Raw genomic sequence first — 16,640 nt, 5'->3', positions numbered from 1 at the left:
TATATCCTTTAAGATACAAAAGCATCTTTGCTGTAAGAATCCATATATTAAATCTGAAGAAATAAAAACCTACAATAAAGCCACAGCCAATACTGTGTGATGTATAATACTGTGTGATGCAATCAAATGATATTTTGAGGAAAAATCATCACTTGGTTTCTTTAAATAATCCCCTATATTGCTATTATCCTTGAAATTATCTAAATTCACTTTAGTCCTCCCCACTCCATATATATATATATAGTTGTAAATGGACAGAATATCTTTATTTATTTATTTTTATGTGGTGCTGAGGATCAAACCCAGTACCTCACAGGTGCGAGGCAAGTGCTCCAATACTGAGCCACAACTCTAGCCCAGTCCTCTATATTCTTACTTAATTTTTTACTTAATACATTCTATTAGAGTCATAAAATTTTATATTTCCATGCAAAGTATTAAAAATAACCTAAGGAAAAAGTCAATTAACTAAAATGAATTTGAAAATTATAAATAATGAAAAATCAAGTAAGGGATTAAGCCAAACACTGGGTCACAGTTACCAAATAAGGGAACAGTAACAGGAACCTTTGTCTAATAAAAGAATTAGTAAGAATTAGGTAGGGACTAAAGCAACAATCAGTCAGTGATATACTAGTAAATGTCCAACAAAGGGCTCTCTGGGGGGAAAGCTTTAATTTAAAGCGTCTGTGATATGAATATGAATACTCCAACCACGGAAATTTCAGACTACTAACATGGCATCAAAGAATATGGAATGGGGAAATATGAGTAGTTGCAATCGTTGCAGTTTTTCTACAACATAGATACTAACCTCCAGAGCACAGCTACAACTTCCTAATAAAATGAACACAAGAGTCCTGAAGAGATGAAACACACTTAAATGTGTTTGAGGAACACACAAAACTTTTTGAACTGATAACAATTTGAGGATTTGGGGTTTGGTCTTTTCTAAAACTGGAAAAGTATTTTGTTTAAAAAGAACACTCATGTTCATTCAAAAGTTTTTCTTTCCTTTTATTATCCTTTATATAAGTCAGTCTTAAAAATTTGAACATTACTCTCTCTTGGACTTAAGGAAAGAATAAAACTCATTATAAGCTTTTATCAAACATCCATAGTGATTCAATAGGATCAAATAAATGAAAAAAAATTCAAAACCATATGTCAAATGATCTAGATTTCCAAAGAATGGCTGGCTGAACTTAATTTAACTAGCATAAATAATAACAGAAGTATTGGTGGCACTAATTCAGAAATAAGATACTAATTCCAAACAAATGCATGTATATGGAGGCAAATTTTGATAAATTAATTCAATTTCAAAATAAAAATAATTCATTTGAGAAACTTCTAACAATAAATTAAAAGAAAATTATAAACACACCAGACAGAATTCACACCTCAAATAAGAATCCACTACTGATCAGAAAATAGCCAAAATTAACTGAAAATTCATTTCTCAAAGACTGTTAAAACAGTTTTATTCATGTGATACCATATAACAATTATTTATGAAAATATTGATTTTAAAAAATGTGTGAAAGACTTTATGTTATGCATGATAAAGTATTTCCTATCTTATAGAGCTGAAATAAAAAGTAAACTGGCTTCAACATCTAGCTCTCCTCCACTTAACTCACCAATAACTGTTTTTGGTCTTTCTTGGCATCCTTGTAAGAGGAGGATCCAGACATCCAAGATGGTAATGGAGTTTGCAAGTATCACACAGCAAAAGAAGATGTTGATCATGGTTCTTCTTACAAATTCCACAACTGTGAATAAAGTCAGAAAATAAGAATTAGATTAACTGTCATAGTGAAACAAATTATAACATATTTTAAATTTTCATATTGATTAACAAAATATTTGTTCTGTTATGAGAAGATATTTTATTAGTAGCACAGGTCTTTTTATAATGTCAGTAACTGTTAGTTCTAAATACTTTTGAGAATGTTAAAAAATAGCTTGGATCTGGTATAAACCTAAATGAGTCAAGCCTTTCAAAATAGCACATAAGCTTATTTATTCTCAACATCATTTAATTTTAATTATTACTTAAAGACTATTTAATGTTGGTTTAACTTTTCTATAGAAACTAATTTTGAAATAAAAGAATTTTATAATTTTCAAAAACTTCTCTAAAACCACAAAGAAATTACTTCACAAACATATTCAGTTTACTTTCAACCATTATAAACCTTGCTAAGAGCCAGAATTATATAAATAAGCTAAATGTTTAAGTTAAGTCTCTTTTCAGGATCAGATTTTGAGTCCTAAAAAATATCAACTAATATGCACTACAAATATTAAGGGTTTTACAATTGTTGTTACTTATATTTAGACTTTATTGTTTTTGTTTGTTTGTTTTTCAGGAATCTAATTTTTCTTGTAGAAAAGGTAATTTACTTCTGAGAATACAAGCAGCATGACCTGAAAATTTAGTGTATATTTTTTAATTTATATTGGGAATGTACAGAGTGAAGAAAAAGTTGTTAAGAACCTAAAAGAACCATTCATTCATAGAAAAAATAAAAGAAATAATAATGTTTCAGTTCTTTCTTAATACTCCTAAGGGAAGAAGGCAAAAGAAAAGCCAAAACTAGTACTTGATCTCAGAATTAAAAAGAAAAATAATATAAAATATACTCTAAAACAAAAATGACATGTAGTCATTAAAGTCAGAAGTATGATGGTTTCAAATGAACCAGCTATGTTTGGGAAAGCCATAACGATTACATGCTTATGCTTATATTATACATTAAGACAACAGAGGACCGTTTCCATATTTCAAGGAAATTATTTGCTATTACCTGTGGAGAAAGTCTCCAATAAAGAATTGAAAATAGTTATGGAGACTGATACTGTTGCTACTGTTCTATTTCTAAGAAAGACATTATGAGAAGCACATTTATGTACTTATATAGACGTGTATACACAACATACACAGGTATAGGTATATATCTATGTGTATGGACACCTGTATGCATATACACACATATAAACAACAGCATTTTCTAAACTGCTCTCACTTATCAATCTAAATTACACCAAAAAAAGTGAGACTGTACCCAATTTAGAAATAGAAGTCTTGACTATGTAAAATTATTATATAATGGTGAACATGGTAAAAATATTGAACATAAAAAGTAAAGAACAAAAATATTCTGGAAACAAAATTATTGCAACTGATCAAAAAGAGTACAGATAGCCTCAAAATTAAAATTTATCTTCATTATCCACTCCCTACAAAGACAGTAGATTCACACTACATGATATCTATAACTATTTAAAAACACAAAACTTCACAATTCATTCAAGTAAAATAAACTGTAAATGTCCATTTATTAAGTGTGTTGCTTTAATTATTTAAACCATAATCACATTTTCAAAGCATCTTTCCAATTCCCCAAATAGAACTCACTTACATAGAGCTTATACAGATATATCCCCAATTACTTAAAAGATATAAAAAGTCCTTTATCTCATTAAAAGAAATAAAAGTCTCTTATCATTGAACCTTGAAATCATCTTTGATCAAATGAACTTCATATGCATTTAATTTAAATTATTGTATGGAGATGATTCACTCAAATATTTGAAGTATTTTTTACAAATATTAGTTAAAAAAATATAAAACATTATTCTATTATAATTTCATTACTTACCTATAAAGTACTGTAGGAAGAGTAGATGTCTTTTGTGTGCCTCCTTCTTTTTTACTTGGTTTTCTCTCCTTGGGTGCTCTCAAAATTGCTGGTATGTTCAACTTCTATTGATTTGAACAAATGCAGTATATGTTGTTTTAAAGATGAAATATAAAGCAACATTTTCCTCTATATGCCACTGGAGCCAACTAAATGTACTAGGATAGTGAGGGGAAATCTGCTTTACCAGCTATTACATTGGCAAAAAGAAATAAGTTTTTGTCTAACAATCACTTCTATTAGAAACCTATAATTACATACTTTCATCCATTTTCAGTGGTATATTAAAACATTATGAAAATTAAATTACTTTATATTGAAAAAGTGAAAGATGAGGATAGTGTATAGGAGGTTTAAAAAAAATAACATAATTCACTTGACAAAAAAAAATATCGAGGCCGTTTATTTTCCTCAACATCCCAACAATATTGGTGCTCCATAGGTTAATTAGAAAAATTATCTTATTGGACCAAATTCTCCAACAAAAGTGTATGAGATTCTCTTTGGGTTTCTACTAATCTGTAGAATGCTGGCTTCTCAGACAGCAACCATCTATCAAAATCATTTCTTAGTGGCCCGGTGGGTCCACATCTGCTCAGCCAACTGGAAAAAAAAAGTCTCAGGCAAACAGTACAAACAAATTCTATTTCAGTTTTGCATAGTATATTTGCACAAGGAAATTTGTAAGCCTCTATGGAAAGTCATTTAATAAATAAAAATGTCTTTTATAGTGAATAATTTTTTACATTGAATAGGAGGTTCTTTTGAGACAAACTTGCAATTCCAGCCAAAATGTAATGGCAACTAGGTAAATAAACTAAAGCTTTGCGCTCAACATTACCTTCTCTAAATATCAAATACAAAAACACACCATAATCTTCAAAAACCCACCAACAATCTATCATCAGGAATAAAGATTAGTTCTTTCAGAGCCAATTCCTCATTCTCATCTTTAAAAATAAATTATTCTTGATTATACTTGATTATACCACGAATATTCTGTTCACAAAAAAGCTAGCATGAAACAATAAAAATCAGAATGAATTAGTTCATTAAATAATACATCTACACAAATTATGTGATAAATTTGACTCTTTGTAAATATCTTAAAAAATTAATGAAAAAATATATTTTTTCAAAAAAATTCTCCACAAATAAAACTTTTTTATTTTTTTTTGGTAGTACTAGGGTTTGAAACCAGGTCCTTCCCACATGCTAAGCAAGCACTCTACCACTGAGCTTCATCCCCAGTCCTAAAACTACTTTTATATTAGAAGTACTGGTTCTTAATCATCCTTAAAAATATCTCTTAAATTATTCGAAAAAAATCTTAACTTATTAATTATTTACATGGTACTAAAAATGGCATTTAAAAAATTTCATTTAGCAATATTTTTTTTCAACACCAAGAACTTTAACAGGCTAAAAGTATTTGAGGATAAAGGACTTTTTTTTACAACTACAATAATAGCTACTGTTGAAGGGGAAAAACTACACTTAAGTTTGAAAAACTATCCTTTACACAGCTCAAAAGCAAATTAACATGAAAATGACTCTCTGCAGTTTCTTTTTACATTTAAATTTTTATATCCAAATAAAATAAAGAACTGAATATAACACAAGAACATAAAAGAAAAAATATGGCAAAAAATCCAAAACTTATTTTAAAAGAAGGTGGTATAAAAAAGAATGTGGCAGAACTCATGCTTCAAATCTTAGTTCATCAATAAATGACAGGTCAATCAGTTTGAGCAACTGAAAAATTTTTGCAAGCAAGATAGCAGTTGAAACAACGAAATTAAGCTACAGGTTTCAGTATGCAGCTTCCAATGCTTTAGATGTATTTCAGGCAGAAATCATTATCCAAGAGGATGAGACTCTGATCAAAGAAAATTCTTCAGTTAGTGAAGTGACAGTCATGTCAGAAACCTAGTCTTTGAAAATCAGAGTGCATAAGAATTGAAGAAAGCAATTGGAAAGAAACTAACCTGCCCTGTGATTCTGCCTAGTAAGGCCCAAATTCCTTGCCCTTCACTTCGAAGTTTTCCATTCAGATTTTGTAGTTCTTCTAATGATTCACATAGCTACAAAGTGAGTAAGTCAAATTAGTAAAATTCCTTATGTAGGAATTTAAATAATTTATCAATAAATATGCAATATCTACATTTAAATTCCATATATTTTAAAAATATTCAAGTCATAATACCTCTGAGAGACAAGGCTATCCAATTAATTACAAACATCAACAGAATGTAAGCATTCTTGTCTTATGATGACACACAGTTATATATTTCATTATAGTTTGTTATATAATTTTACAATACTCTGCTAATTAATCCTTGCTTCCAACAAGACATATTTCTATCATTTTCGCCATGATCAAGCTAAGAATCACAGGACTTTGTAAACTGGCTAAGATCACAGAACTACCAAGAATCCCCAGGTCTTCCGAGTCTAACCAAATCTTGTTACTACAGTGGCTGGCTGACCACTAAAACTTACTTTTATTATTTTTTAAATTCACTTGAAATGTTCTCCAACAATAAGTTAATACTAGTTTTATTTGCTTATGTTACTAAGTACCTGACACTAGCCACATTTTGTTTTTATATATATTATTTCTCTCCTCATCAGAATGAAACGTACACTGAAAATTTAAATTGAAAAGTATTTCCATATAAAAAGTTATGTTACAATACAACTCAAGGTAAAAACAATAATTTAAAAATAAGTTTCAAATTTTTCTACAAACTAGAGAAGCTCTATAGTGATACTGTGTGCATGTTAGGAATAAGGAATGAAGTCAGATGCATGAACTCCAACTCTAGGACTTGACTACTACTACTATGTGAGCCTGGGCAAATTACCTAAACTTTTCAGGACTCAGTTTCCTCCCTGAAAATGTTAGCAATAATCATTATCTATGCTACAAAATTAAGGTAAGAAGCAAATGAGTTGGTATATATAAAAAGATCAGAATTATGCCTGGCACATAGAAACTACTCAGTGAGAGAGTGATGATAATAAATGTACTGAAGGGGAGAAGAGCCTCAAAGCTCTAGAATCTCAAAAACGAGACATATATGGAATTCCTACAGAATCACAAAAGAAATCATAAGATCTATGATACTCTGCTATGTGTTTTGGAGCCAACTTACCTTATTATATTCCACATGAAGCTTTTCTTGCTCATTCTCTAATTTATCCTTTATATTCTTTTGTTCAGCCATATTTTCCTGTATTTGAATCATGCGCATATTTCTCTCTATTTAAATTAAATATCCAATTTTACTTTAGTAGAAAGTAAAAACTGGTATAAAAAATACACAAAGAAAGAAACTAGCTATAGAGATGATCACATAAACCTGCATTATTTAAACACTTTTAAGTATATAGAAAAGAACATGAACCTAGATTTTTACAAACATATACCACTTAGGAAAAAAAACATGCCTTTATTTTGATATAGTAACATGGCTAATGAGTTTCTAAAAATTAATAGCATAAAATACTTGCATTAGCATATTTTTCTCAGTAAAAATGTGCATTATCATTGTCTATACTGACCAAAATAATAATTCACAAAATCAGCAGTGAGAGCTGGTTGCTTATGTTTTCTCCTTCCATCCACACTAGAACTAGTATCTGAATTGTCCACTGGAAAAATATCTGTACTGATCCCCATTAGTTCTGCTTTCCGCATCAGTTTACGAATAGCTGAAGCACTACTAGTGAGTGGTCTAGGCAATTTTTCCCTTGGAACCCATGCCTGGGGTCTAGTGGATCGAGCCAGTTCTGCCTTGGCACGATATTGCTGAAGCCGGGCATTGATCCTTGCCTGTAAAAGAAATGTACACAAATTTTAAAAGTTAAAAAAAAAAAATAGAACATACTCCTTTTGATTTTAACTTTTACACTTAAAGAAAGTAAAGATAACTAAAACTCCTACTTGAGGTAAATTATATGTATCAGTGGTCCTTAAAGTATAGCCTTATTCTGAGATTAAAATAAACTGAATTTTCACCGAATAAATACTGTCCTGAAGCTTCTCAATTACGGCAATAATTTCCACAGATTTACTTAATGTACCCAAAAATATGTTATAAATAATGGGCAAACTGATCAAATCCTATGCATAAATGAACATTAGAACTGAATTGAAAAAAAAAAGAAATTGTACTGATAGAATAATTTTTGCCACACTCTTCTTTGGAAATATACTTTATAAATGGCTGCTTTGTTGACTAGATGAGGAGCAGAATCTTCAATAACAAACTCTACTCACCATTTTACTTTAAATCACAAACCACTTCAATAAATGAATTTCAAAATTATACTTTACATATCATTGGCAAACATGCGCAAGATCTGAAATCCTTAATCTTAAAAGGAACAAAATGACTTTGGCATGATTCCCATACCTGTGCTTCTGGTGACAGTTGTTTCTCTCTCTCTTGCAAAGACATTTTACAGTAGGACTGTAGAGCCAAGTAGTTTTTTCTCTTCCACTTTCTGTCTAATCTATCTGCATGTTGCTTACAATAAGCAAAAAATGGATCTGCTATATCCTATTTTTTAAAAAAGAGGGGAAAATGAATAGTTTTCTCCAATGGGTCATTAAAAAAAAAAACACAAAAGAACAATACTACCTTTTTGAAGAATCTCCTAGTGTTGGTTACTTCTGTAATAAATTGTGGAAGTCATTTTCATACATCATGATAAAGATTACTGCTTTAGAACTTAATCCAATTTCAAATTACTATGTCAACTTCAAATTACTGACTTGAAATAACATTTTTTTTCTTTAAAGGGCCTTATGGAGGACTGGAGGTATTAGTTTGAGAGCACCTGCCTTGCATACACGAGAACCTGGGTTTAATCCCAAACACCAAAAAAAAAATAAAATAGAGGGCCTTATGGATTTAAAAATACTGAAATCAAATTGGGTATATTGTATATTCTTTACAAAAAAAAAACAGTTTAAAACAAAAAAGATTTTAATACATTTAGGTAGAAACTATCAATAAATATTAAAGCTAAAATATATAGATTAACACTATTAAACAACAAATGCCAATTTAGGACTAATCAGCAATATAGGACTAATCAGCACAGATTAAGTGGACAATTTCTACATGGTTTGTGTAGGCAGATCTTACCCAGTACAAAAACAGATTAAGAAGGCAAGACCCTATCAATAAAAAATATGTAGGGACTGCTGGGCTGGGGATATAGCACAGTTGGTAGAGTGCTTGCCTTGCATGCACAAGGCCCTGGGTTCAATCCCCAGCATCAAAAAAATAATAATAATAATATTTGGGAACTGTTATCAATAAATCCATGAGCCAAAATAAACCTTTCCCTTTAGAAGTTGAGGTATTTGTCTTAGTAAAGGAAAGCTAACACAATTGAATTTTAGAACATGAATATTAAATAGTGGGGGCTGGGGCTGTAGCTCTGGCACAGTGCTTGCCTACCCTGTGTGAGGCACTGGGTTCAATCCTCAGCAGCACCACATAAAAAAATAAATAAAATAAAAAGTATTCTGTCCATCTATTACAACAAAAAAAATTAAAAAATATATTAAATAGTGTCTGCATATACAATCCACAACTTATAATAGTTCAATTTATAATTTTTCCATTTTATAATGATGTAAAAGTCATTTCTACTGAATGATACACATTGAGTAGAAACTACCTCAGATTCTGAATTTTGATCTTTTCCCAGGCCAATGATACATGGTACAACACTCTTGAGATGCTGGGCAGTAGCAATGAGTCACAGCTCCCAATCAGCCAGGAGATCAGAAGAGTACACAACTCAAATTCTATAGTGTATTATGCTGCTAAACTATGAATGTACAAGGTTAGGGGCACTAAATTCGAAAACCTTAGGAGACTTTGAACTTATGATGGGTTTACCAGGAGAAAACATCATCCGAAGTTGACCAACATTTGTATTTCTATCCATAAGTGCTTGTCAAGTTATATTTCTGGACTAACATATAAACTGGACAAATATGTTCCACACATGACATTAAATGTATTAATAAGTAACTAAAGGCAAGAGAAACATAAGCAACACCTGCAGTAACCTTGATGAAATTTTATGGGTAGTTATTTATTCTATGGTTACAGTTTAGTTCTTAAAGAGTTTTGTCCTTAAATCTGAAATATCCAGATAATAAAGACCAAAACAAAAAAACTATTTGGGGGCAAGTATTGTTAATTTCTTATGCCAATACTTGAAATTTCTAACATTTTTTATAGATGAAAAGTTTTTAATGTAAATTCAATGTCTACATATCTGGGATCTTGACACTAAAAGAGAAAAATGAATCTGAAAATACGCATATTTTGACCTATACCATATACAAAATCATAGCTATATAAAAACTGAAGGTAACCAATGTTTCTTTGTGAATATCTTTCACATGGATAATAACTATCTGTCCTTGAGCTGGGCATGGTAGCGCACTCCTGTAACCCCAGCCACTCGGGAGGCTGAGGCAGTAGGATGGAGTTCAAAACCAGCCTCAGCAATGGTGAGGTGCTGAGCAACTCAATGAGACCCTGTATCTAAATAAAATACAAAATGGGCTGAGGATATGGCTCAGTGGTTGAATGCCTCTGAGTTCAATCCCTGGTACCAAAAAAAAAAAAAAAAAAGTATCTATCTGTACTGTACTCAAACTTAATTATGAAGGTACATTTCCGCATGTGGTATTCATCACTTGGTCATTTTTCCCTAAATCTTATGGCTCAAATTTTTTTTCAATTTTTTATTGTAGAAAAACACAAAAGAGGGCTGGGGTTTTAGCACTCGCCTGGTATGTATGAGGCATGGGATTCGATCCTCAGCACCACATTATAAAATTAAACAAATAAAATAAATGTGTGTGTCCATTTACTACTAAAAAAAATTTAAAGAATACATAATATTTATCTTTTTTTACTACAATACAGAATTTACTAAAGAGATAAAATACTCATGTGGAAAACTAATCTCCAGGAGATAGATATATTTAGATATAGATAGATAGATAGGTAGATATGAACTCAAAAAACTTAACACAAAAATGCAAATAACTCAATTAATAAATGGGCAAAGGAATTGTACAGGCACTTCACAGAAGAAGAATATGATCAGTTAACAAATATATGAAAAAATATTCAACATCTCTAGCAGTTAGACAAATGCAAATTAAAAATACACTGAGATTTCATTTCACCAGTCAGAATGGCAATTATCAAGAATACAAGTAACAAAAAATACTGGCATTTTTATTAAATACAGAGGTATTCACACATTGCTGGTGGGGTGCAAATTGGTGCAACCACTCTGGAAAGCCATATGGAGATTCCTCAGAAAACTTGAAACAGAACCACCATTTGACCCAGTTATCCTACTCCTTGGTTTATACCCATAGGGCTTAAAATTAGCATTAATTAATTAATTAATTAATTAGTGACTCAGCCCATCAATGTTCATAGCAGCACAATTCACAATAGCTATTACTATGGAACCAACCTACGTGCCCTTCAACAGATGAATGGATAAATAAATTGTGGTATACATACACAACAGAATACTACTATTCAGCCATAAAGAGAAATGAAATTATAGCAATTTGACACTTCATTTAATGGATGTAACTGGAGACTATCATGCTAAGTGAAATAAGACAGTCCTCAAAAAACATAGACTATTCTCTCTGATTTGTGGATGCTAACTCACAATAAGGGGCCAGGGAGGCAGGGAAGTCTCTTCGAGAAGTACTTTGGATTAGACAAAGGGAAATGAAGGGAAGGGAGGGGGAATGAGAATAGGAAAGATGGTAGAATGAATTAGATATTACTTTCTTATGTATATATATGATTACACAACCAACATAATTCTACATCATGTAGAAGCAGAAGAATGAGAAGTTATACTCCATATATGTATAATGTCAAAATACATTCCACTGTCATGTATAACTAATGACAAGTAACATAAATAAAGAAAAAGTTAAAAGAAAAAAACCTAGGATAATATTTATCATTTAATCATTTTTGAGCACACAGTTCAGAAGTATTAAATACATTCATAATGTTTTGTAACCATCATTACCATTCACCTCGGTAATTCTTTTTATCTTGTAAAACTGAAATTCTAGATTATAAACAACATTTTTCCATTCCTTTCTCTCCTAGCCTCTGGCAACCACCATTCTACTTTATGTCTCTATGACTATGATGCTATATAAAGAATCACACAGAATCATATAGTTTGTCTTTCTGTAACTGGCTTTATTTAATGAAACATAATGTCCTAAAATTCATCCATTTATGGGAGATTAAAGGATTTCCTTCCTTTTTAAAGTTACATTTTCTTTACTATTTTATGAATGAACATTCCAATTGCTTTCACCTATTATAAATAATGCTGCAATTAACATACATGTGTAAATGTCTCTTCAAGACCCTATTTTCAATTCTTTTAGATTTATACCCAGAACAGGGTTGCTGATCACACGATAATTATATTTCTAATTTTTTGAGGATCTGCTATGCTTTTTTCCATAGGAGCTATACCATTTAATATTCCCAGCAAGAGGATTCAAGGGTTTTAATATTTTTTCATGCCCTCACCAACACTTGTGCTTGTTACTTTCTATCATTATTTTGATAGTAGGCATTCAGATGTGTGAGGTGGTACACCTCACTGGGGTTTGGCTTTCCCTAAGGATCAGTAACATTGAGCATCTTTTCACTGATTTGAAGAATATCTATTAAACTCCTTTGCCTATTTTTTAATAAGTTTTTTGGGGGGTTATTGGTGGTGGTGTCAAAAGTTTTAAGAGTTTTCTACATAATCTGGATAGTGATCCTTTATCAGATACATAATTTGAAATATTTTCTCCCATTCTGTGGGGTGCCTCCATACATGGTTAATTACAGGTGAAATATTTCATCCATTTTTTTTTTCAGTGTTGGGGACCAAATCCAATGCCTCATACATACTAGGCAAGCATTCTCCCACTAAGCTATATCTCCAGACCTATTTTATCAATTCTTAAACCACTCTTATTATTTGCATAAAATTACTGTCTGCAACCAGAGTAAATTGAATCTAAATTTATATTAAGCAACTTAGTATATTTTAAATTATATTTCTTATAAAATGTATTTACCTTTTATCTTAAAAAAATAATAATAATGTAGCAAATAAGGTTTATCCAGGAGAACAAAATTAACCTTTGGCATCAGATTTTACAAAAAAAAAAAAAGTGTTAGGAATTAGGCTTATTAAAAGCTGACATATCATTCATACCAAATGTGTGTGAATCAATAATTGTAAAACACTTTTAAAATATCCAATTCTACCTTTCACTTTAAACTGCACCAAGAGTTCATTCCTACCAATTCTAGTTCTCCTAGCCATATTAAGGTACCAGTTCAGCAGTTAAAGTCAAGCCCTAAAAATTTAATTCATGAATGTCTTCAAAGTTTGCGGGGAAAATCAATAAAACCTACAAATAATCTTATACTGCTTCAAAGAAAAATTTTTTAGGTAGCAGTACAACACTGATCAATAGTAGTAAAATTGTATTTTAATCACAGAAGAAATTATTATATAGGTTTAGTTGGAATACAGGTAACTTTAAAACTAACTACATGGTACCATAAGTTAAGACTAACTACAGAGTATTATGACAGAAATGCCAGTCTTCACAACTAAACCTGTGCTAGAGCACAGTTTTTAAAATAACATGTGTCATAACATGGTTTCAACAGCTTTCAGTAACACAGGTTGTGTCATAACCTGGTTTAACTATTCTAAAATAATCTGAAATATTTACAAAGTGGATCGAAAAGAATAAAGACTTCAAATGTTTCCTCACCACTGTGATAAAGCACTGTGGCAGAAGGCTATGAAAAGTCATAAAAAGTGTGTTAAGGTGTATAATATCATCAGATGAACCTGAGGTATTCATACTATTTTTTCAACCTTTGTTTAATTGCCTGTATAAAACTGCCATAGAAAAAGTAAGAAATCCAACTTGATAAGTCTTTAGAAATAAAACTGCTTCCCGGAAAAGCCAAAGGAAATATAAAACTGATATAGAAGGCAAGATACGCTTACAAGCAATATATCCATTCTAATTTGAAATGTTTCTTTTTCTTCTTTCCTTTTTTATTTTCATTGTGATGCTAGAAATGGAACCCAGGGTTTCATGCATGCTTAGCAAGCACTCTAACAAGGAACTCCACCTCTGGTCCTAAAATGTTTCTTAATTAAAAAATATTATTACATTCCATGAATCCCAATGTACAGATCTATAACAATGTACAATCATGACTTTCATTTTAACAGAAATATTACTATCAAAAGCAAATCTTATTGATATTAATTTAAAGTCTTGACTTTTTTAAAACACTTTTGAGAAACCTTTATTATTTTCCAGTTCTCTGTAGAACACAAACCAAAAACAAATGTAAATATGTTTTAAATCACTTCCTTCAAGACCTTTTCTCTTTCCAAAAAGGACTATATATGGCTCACTGCAAAGTATAATACCACCATAATATAAAAGGTTCTGCACTCAATAAGTCTGAAAAGAATGACTACAAAAGAATTGTCCTAACTACAAAGCTCAACTTTCCAGTATACAACTAAGCTTAAACAGATTCTCTGATACTAGTATTCACTGGGAATTTATCTGGTACTCTGAGTCTTACTTATACTGCACTATATATTTCTAAACTTCTTTCCATCATCTAGGGTGATAGCCATGACTAATTCACACAACCCAAATGTAGAATCACAACTCTGTTGTACCCAATAGCTGTGAAAATACTATGTTCATCCAGTATCCTTCACCAATTAATCAAGGTACACTCCTCAGAATCAGAGCTTGGAATTAAGACAGATATATATGTATTAAAAATAAAATGTTCCTATAAGATCCACTTAAATAAAAATAAAATAGAAATATATTCCTCACATTTTTTCAATAAACTTTCTTCATCAGATTATCTGTATTTGTTTCCTGGCTATGAAAGAAAAGTACTAATACAAAAGCCAAGCATATATTTTTGATATTGAAAATTCATCTAATAAAAGAAGGAACATAACAAAAACAGGTTTACATATTACTGTAGAGCTATCATGACTACATCATAAAAATTACTAAATAAACATTCAATCAATACCCATATTAAAAAAAAAAAATCAACTGGACCTGCTCTAAGGACTCTGTACCACTTGAAAATTATTGCAGACCCCCAAAGTTTATGAGTTATACATTTAGATAGTTATTATAAATTAAAACTGAGAAATTTTTTAATGTTCATGAATTTAATCTTAAAAGCCTCTTATCATAAATACATATTTTATTAAAATCACTATAACTTACACAAAAAATTTAATGAGAAGAGGCACTGTTTTTTTTTTTTACTTTTGTAATTCTTTTTAATGTCTAAATGGATGACATAAAAAAAGATAACTGGATTCTCAAAACTGTTTCAATATTTATGATGCTATTTTGCTATGCTGTGAGTACTCTCTGGAAATCTCTACTACTCATGAAAATGCAGATTTTAAAAAAGCAAATAATGGTTTCATATTGTTGTAAACATAGTTTCAATCTCACACTCCTTGAAAGAATCTTAAGATGTTCCCAAAATACCCTTCAAAAACAAATAATTGCCTAATCCAATGCCAGTAAACCTTTAAGGAATACAATGGAATTAAAAGTATTGGTAAAAAGATAATAACACACCAAGGAGATAATTACCCAAATATATTTGCAGACTCTTGTATAAAATATGCTGGCATTTTGATGCTTTAAAACACCTGGGATTGTGTATCATGTTATCTGTTAGATCTCACCATAAAAATTTTAATGTTTCCCAAAAGTCTAACTAGTTTTAAGATTAACAAAACTCAGATATTTACTCTTAAAGTTTAGAATAGTGATGTAAGAAAGATTTTAATAAATTTTCAAATTTCTTTTGTTTTGTATCTTGTTATAGAACATAACAGAGTCATGAGAATTATGTATTATGAATACATTCACCACCTACAATTTAAATTAACGAACCTCTTCTGCTGCTGCCTCTGAAAGCAGACCTTCCTTCTGGGCACAGGTCACATGAAAATAAGCTCTGCACATCCCTGCATCACAGCTAATGCAAACTCCAGTTCTAGCAAAACGAGGATCTTCACAAAAGCTACATTCCTACAAAAGAACAATAGGAAAATTCTCACAGCAAAAAAATATTTCTAAAACAAAGATACTTCTCATTTGAAATGCTAAATGCTAAAGAAATATTAATAGTAAACCAACAGAGTACCAACACAAGTCATAACTGTAAGCAAGCCAGGAGTTTATAAAAAAAGGTAATTCTCTATACAGTTTTAATAAATCAAAATACAACTTAAATAACAATAATATAATGATAACAATTAACAATTAAGATGAGCACTTAATATGTTCCAGGCACTATTCTAAGCACTTTACATATATTAATATATATAATCACTTAACACAACTATTATATTGAAGGAGTGAGTTATAATTACTCCTCTATTACTCATAGGAAAATTAAGGTAGAGATGGGTTCACTCACCTGCCCATATAACAAAAAAAATAATTGGGAGTCATGCTTCAAACCAAGACAATCTTACTTCAAAGTCCACCATTAACCTATACTAACTTTTAACAGAATCTTGCTTGAAAAATAAAAATAATTAAGAGACTATTCATCAAAAAAAAAACTAATGCAAGCAAACAAATGATGCATTTTTAAAAACACTTTTAAAAGAACTAAATGTAATTTTAGATTTAAAAAGCTGGTGAAAAATGATAGTGATACACAACACAGAAAATTATTTACATTATTTATATATAAAGAGGAAAAACCATAAAAAGAAAAGTATAAA

The 16,640-nt window shown here is 30.5% G+C and overlaps 1 protein-coding gene across 2 annotated transcripts in view; it reads right to left on the bottom strand.

Annotated features, from left to right (window-relative positions):
- The window catches only part of Phf14 (PHD finger protein 14), a 186,574-nt gene that overhangs the window by 121,756 nt on the left and 48,178 nt on the right, over positions 1-16,640 (bottom strand). For both annotated transcript variants that reach the window (XM_027926462.2, XM_027926463.2), the window contains exons 7-13: positions 15,799-15,936; positions 8,129-8,275; positions 7,275-7,545; positions 6,866-6,972; positions 5,696-5,791; positions 3,669-3,772; positions 1,644-1,775 (exon numbers count right to left, since the gene is read on the bottom strand). In XM_027926462.2, the coding sequence (XP_027782263.1) occupies positions 1,644-1,775; positions 3,669-3,772; positions 5,696-5,791; positions 6,866-6,972; positions 7,275-7,545; positions 8,129-8,275; positions 15,799-15,936 (995 nt within the window). The remainder of the gene's footprint in view (positions 1-1,643; positions 1,776-3,668; positions 3,773-5,695; positions 5,792-6,865; positions 6,973-7,274; positions 7,546-8,128; positions 8,276-15,798; positions 15,937-16,640) is intronic.

The sequence above is a fragment of the Marmota flaviventris genome, chromosome 1 (assembly GCF_047511675.1).
Source record: "Marmota flaviventris isolate mMarFla1 chromosome 1, mMarFla1.hap1, whole genome shotgun sequence".
Lineage (NCBI taxonomy): Eukaryota > Metazoa > Chordata > Mammalia > Rodentia > Sciuridae > Marmota > Marmota flaviventris.
This window is presented reverse-complemented; position numbering and strand designations above follow the sequence as displayed.